At 44.7% G+C, this 6,000-nt stretch overlaps 1 protein-coding gene across 4 annotated transcripts in view; it reads left to right on the plus strand.

The window, feature by feature from the left end:
• The window catches only part of LOC109923069 (neuroligin-1-like), a 266,531-nt gene extending 261,585 nt beyond the window's left edge, over positions 1-4,946 (plus strand). For all 4 annotated transcript variants that reach the window (XM_048620221.1, XM_048620222.1, XM_048620223.1 and 1 more), the window contains one exon: positions 1,348-4,946. In XM_048620221.1, the coding sequence (XP_048476178.1) occupies positions 1,348-2,170 (823 nt within the window). In that variant the 3' untranslated portion in view covers positions 2,171-4,946. The remainder of the gene's footprint in view (positions 1-1,347) is intronic.
• The last annotated feature ends 1,054 nt before the right edge of the window (positions 4,947-6,000 follow it).

A 6,000-nucleotide genomic window follows, 5' to 3' on the forward strand; every position in this document is an offset into this window, starting at 1 on the left:
ACAGCCAGGAAGCTTTGCAACTTACTGATACTAGTTGGTTGTCTGCATGGTATTTGAACTGACGTTCTCAGGATTCATAGTCTGGGTGAGAAACCACTGGCGCTGCACTGTTTAAGAGGCAGAGTGAGCAGTGTCTCTAGGTTTCAAAATGCTGTCCTGGAGAGCAAGGGGTTTTAAGGGAGTATAGAGTAAAGCCCTCTCTGCTCCTTTAAACTGAAGGTAAAGCTACCTCTACACTGTTCCCTTTAAAGGCTCCCAAGACAGGTACAATGCTGGGTTAAATACTGTGTAAAACTGCCTGTACTCTTTTAAATTAAAAGTAAAACTTTCTCTACTCTTATAAACGAAACGTGAAGCTCACTCAACACTATAGTGTTGAAATAGAGGATTAGTCATGATCACATTGAATGTTGGGGCAAGCTCGAAGACCAGAGTGACCTATTCCTGCTTCTAGTTTCTATGTTTCAATGTTTAGTCCAGAAACAATGTCCATCTTTGATTTTGGAGCCAAAGCTCATAGATGTCTCCCATTGTTTCACATGCACTTCAGCTAATAAGTGGTTGTCATGGTGATGAGGTGGCCTTGTGGTAATGCCACTGGATTAGCAGCTTGGTGTCCCAAGAGCATAGGTTCAAATCCTACCATGACAGATTGTAAAAATTTAACTAAATTAGAAAGGAAAAAGTCTGGAATTCAAAAAAACAGCTTGATTGTTGTAAAAACCCATTCTGGTTCACTAATATCCATTAGGGAAGGAAATCTGCAGTCCTTATCTGGCCTAGGCCTACATTTAACTCCACATACGCAGTGATGTGGATGACTCTTACCCACCTTCCAAGTAATTAGGGATGGACATTAAATGCTGGGCCTAGCCAGTGATACCCATGGCCAGTAAATGGATTAAAAAAGTAAAAGCTTTACAATACTCTTTAAAACCTTCCTCTTTTGGTCCTATGATAGGCCAGTTGCGTGCCTTTTTCCCCATATTCCTGTTCAAACAACCATGCAAGGTGAGAAAGACAGAGAGACAGCTGATGATGGTTTAACTTGAGGGTCACCACAACTCAGGCAAGAAGGAGAGCCCTTTGTGGTAACTTCACCCACAGCAGGAATTGAACCCACATTTTTGTTGGCATCACTCTTGTATTACAAGCTGTCCAGTCAACTAAGCTAATCCTAGTCCCCATCCAATATCCTCTTGAATTCCTCCATCACATTTTCTGTTAGAAAGACTCACTGTGTGAAAATGATTTTTCCTCCCGTCACCCTTACACATCATTTTAAGGAAGACAAGACATAAGTGCACTGTGTTTGATTGCCTCATTTGTTGCCTCCATTTCTTGCAGAGATCCCAACAAGCCGGTCCCCCAAGACACAAAGTTCATTCACACTAAGCCAAACCGCTTTGAGGAGGTAGCCTGGACGAAGTTCAACTCCAAAGAGAAGCCCTACCTCCATATCGGCCTGAAGCCACGAATTCGGGAGCACTACCGAGCCAACAAGGTGGCGTTCTGGCTGGAGCTGGTGCCCCACTTACACAATCTCCACGACATCCTGCAATACACTTCAACCACCACCAAGACCCCTCTTGAAGACCCCTTCATGACAAAGCGGGCCAATGGCAAAGGCTGGACAGTCACTACCAAGCGCCCATTTGTCACCTCACCTCCCGAGCAGGAGCACACAGAAGACCCGCCCAACTACGCCCGCCTGCCCAAGGACTCGCGAGACTACTCAACAGAGCTGAGCGTCACCGTGGCAGTGGGGGCCTCGCTGCTCTTCCTCAACATCCTTGCATTTGCCGCCCTCTACTACAAACGGGACAAGAGGCACGAGCTGCACCGCAGGCTCAGCCCCCAGCGCAACACCACCAACGACCTCGCCCATGCCCAGGAGGAGGAGATCATGTCACTTCAGATCAAGCACAGCGAGCATGAGGGCCATGACCTGGAGCCCTTGCGGCCCCACGAGATCCTGCGCCCAGCCTGTCCGCCCGACTACACCCTGGCACTGCGGAGGGCACCTGATGACGTCCCTCTAATGACCCCCAGCACCATCACCATGATCCCCAGTACCATCAGCGGGATGCAGCCCCTCCACTCATTCAACACCTACGCGGCTGGGCACAACAACACGCTGCCTCACCCGCACTCAACCACCCGAGTATAGTCAGGACCTCGTCTGAGCCTTTGCCCATGCCGCCAAGGGAGAAGGAAACACAAAAGGCCCCTCGAGAACGTGCTAGACCGAGGTTCAACCATTTTTGACAAAGCTTTTCCTTTTGGAATACGAAGTGCGACTAGAATAATTAGAATATTTTTCAAGAGATTTGCCCCCACCCCACCAACATGACCCCTTCTTACAACCTGACGCACTTTTTTTGGGGTGGGGGAAGCAGTGAATGAAACCTTCCCCTTCTATCACCCCCACTATCTCTGAGGAATCTTTGAAACAGTGTACCAGTGTCAAGGAAATTGAGGCTCCGGCCTACCTGCAGTCCAATTATAATTTAATTACAGGATCGAATAATTACCAAAAATCAAAATTGATTCTTTTTAAAACGTGATTGTTTGGCGGATTGCATGGTATTTAACTTGATAATTTGAACGTCTAATCGTTTCTTTCTGTTAATTTTGATTTTTAACCCCTGAGGAAATTTGTTTTGACAACAAGTTGTAGTAACTCAAAAGTGAGCTATTTTGTACAGCACATTCCCCTTCATTTCTTTTTCATTTAAAAAGGTATGACTGGCATATTAAAAGAGATTTTAAAAAAAACTGACAAAAACGGATTTTAAAATTTAAAAAAAACAACAGCCAATTCAGGGAAATTTTCCCTCTGAACTGGCAAATCGCAATGGGACCAACTGGGGTTTCTTTTTCCACGTAGCCTCAGCCACAAGAAGGAGGCCCAAAACATTTCCAGAACTTGTATTTCACTGTGGAATGCAAATGATTTTCCAGAGGAGCACCATGACATTTATAAAATTCCTCAGAGGTGCAAGAAAAATAATTGCTGAATCGCCACCATGACCTGTGTTGTCGGAGCTGGAAACAAAATGAACAAAATGGTATCAGCTGGTCAGTCAGGGACGCCAACTGGGGGAAATACCCCATTTTTTCTTCACCGCACCCCAACCAGCAGCCATCCTCACCACATTCAACCTTCTCTCCCCATCCCATTAACTCTCTTGCGTTGGCGGAGTAGATGGACAAAGACGCACAAGGAAAGGACGTCAGTTTTTTTTTGTAACATATTTACACCTAGGCCTCGACCAGTAGCTGCCCAGGTCTTTCTTGACAAAGCTCGGAGGGCATTTTTGAGAGTCAGAGAAGCAGGTTCAAACCGTGCCCAGCAACAATCGTCAGTGCCCAAGGAGTGTTAACTGACTCGCCATCAAGAATTGAGGCAAGAATTGTGACACGAAGGACTGGGGCCTCTCGTTAGGCCCATCCGCTCTCTGAGTGACTCCCCTCCACTTTGTACTTTCCCAAGGGGAGCAATAGCTTGCATCTCATCTCTCTCTGCTAAAAAAAAACACAATCATGGTTAACTTTTGATATGAAAAAGAATTCGTATGAAAGTAAAAGGAGAGACTGACATAACATGGAGGGACGCTGATAATATTTTTACCTGAGAAGGAGGGAAAAAACAGGGAGGGACAATTGAAATGTTTATTTAGACGTATGTTCTGTGGGTTTAGTTTTCATTTATGACTGGTTTCTTAGCAGGAGCTGTCCAGGAGGCTTAGAGAGGTCACCCGTCAATGAAAATGCACTAGTTAAAACTGTATAACTTTGTCATGCATCGCCCAGACTATAGAGAAAGGAGTAACACAATTTAAGGAAAATAGCATTGCTGCAATTCTTGGACATCATTACTTCCTTGAGATGACCACCCTAGATTGTGGGGCAATCCGCTTACCACCCAATCCTATGGACACTCCCAACAGGCCCTGGCCCTTGCATTGCGGAAGAGTGAACTTGTGCCCATTTCTCTCTCTTTTCCTCCCTTTTTGTCTCTCCTTTCTTCTCTTTTTATTCTTTTTTTTAATGAGAAGGCTCATTAGCAGACATTACGTTTGTGATTACCAGTAAAGAAGCGAAAAATAACACATTAGTTTTGTTCGCTTAATAGGTGGGAGCACACTGTTTGTAAAAAAAAACGGAATTTTAACAAATTGCTGGGCCACGTTTGTTGGCCTCGTCACTACAGTTTTGGATGTGGAATTGAGTTTGTGGGAAGTAGATGAGATGCTGCCAGCCCTCCTGTATTCATTCCCCTCCCCTACAACATTCACCCGCCCACACGCTGAGCTAGCCATACTCTCACACCCCAAATGTCAAACACCCACACCTATCAGTTGGCATCTCATATATATATCTTCATATAGGCTTTTAATTTGGTCTGGAGGTCCCGAGAGCACTAAACCACACGTTCACTCCCATTCCCAGCATGCAGAAGGAGGCCATTCAGCCTGTCTTATATATGACAGGTGGCTTCATTGTCCTAAATGCCTTTTTTTTGTTATACCTTTTTTCTTTATTTCTGAATGCACTTCTCCACATGATCGGGTGGGACAAGAGGGAATGTTTCTCCTGGGGAGGGGAGGAGGTGGTGGAGGGGTCCCATGGTGGGAGACGTTCTGGTGATCCTGGTTTGAATCCCTGGGGCCTCAGACTGAGAAAGGGAGGAGGCTGGAATTCACTTATTGGATCCATTCCCCTGATCCCAGATAACAGGGGCATTTGCTGAAGTGAGTTTGAAACTTTTTGCAAAGAAATGTGACAGATGCCAAGAAGGAAGATTGTATTTTCTTCCCCCGTCCTGTTTGGGTGACAGCTGATTGACATACCATTGACCGCTGAAGGGCCTGAGCACTTGGAGTGGTTGCCAGACCAATGCCAAACTTTGTTCATAGAATAATAAAATATTTTAAAATGTTTACACATTTACCTGGCCTTGTTTGTTACAGTCAGCTAATCGCTCGATTAACAGGGAGGAGGAATCGAAGGCTAAGGGAACTACACTGGTGAATTTGTGTTTGCAATGAGCCATACTCAATGTGGAAAGCAGGTTCAACAGCACCATTTTATTTTTTATTTCATTCATGGGATATGGGCATCGCTGGATAAGGCCAGAATTTATTACCCATCCCTAATTGTCCAGAGGGCAGTTAGAATTATAGAATCATTCAGCACAGAAACAGACCCTTCAGTCTAATTCATCCATTCCTATAATGTTTCCCAAACTAAACTAGTCCCATTTGCATACATTTGGCCCATATCTTTCTATTCTCTGATATGTCTGTCAGAATGCCTCTTAAATATTGCTATTGTACTTGCTCCAACCACCTCTCCTGGCAACGCCTTCTAGACACCTATCACCTGTGGAAAGGAAAAACTTTCCTTCCATATCTCCTTCAAATTTTCTCCCTGTCAGCTTAAACCTATGCCCCCTAGTATTTGACATTTCCACCCTATCCATGGCTCTCATCATTTTATACACTTTCATCAGATTGTCCCCTCAGTCTCAGACAGTTTAGCAAAAACAATCCAAATTTGTCCAACCTGTCCTTATAGATAATACACTCTAATCCAGGTAACATCCTTATAAACCTCTTTTGCACCCTTTCCAAAGCCTCCACATCCATCCTATAGTGTGGTGACCAACACTGCACATAGTACTCCAAATGTTCCCTAACTGAAGTTTTATACAGCTGCAACATGAATTACCAACTTTCACACTCAGTGCCCTGATGAAAGGTGGGACGGATGCCATGTGCTTTCTTTACCACCTCATCCATTTGTTGCTACTTCATACCCCAAGATCCCTCTGTATATCAGTGATCCTAAGGGCCCTGCGATTTACTGTATACTTTCAACTTGCATTTGACCTCCCAAAATGCATCACCTCACATTTGTCCAGATTAAACTCCATCTGTCATTTTTCCACCCAGCTATCTAACTGATCCTGCTGCATCCTTTGACAATCTTCCT

Source organism: Rhincodon typus, chromosome 45 (assembly GCF_021869965.1).
Source record: "Rhincodon typus isolate 14 chromosome 45, sRhiTyp1.1, whole genome shotgun sequence".
In the NCBI taxonomy this organism is placed as follows: Eukaryota; Metazoa; Chordata; class Chondrichthyes; order Orectolobiformes; family Rhincodontidae; genus Rhincodon; species Rhincodon typus.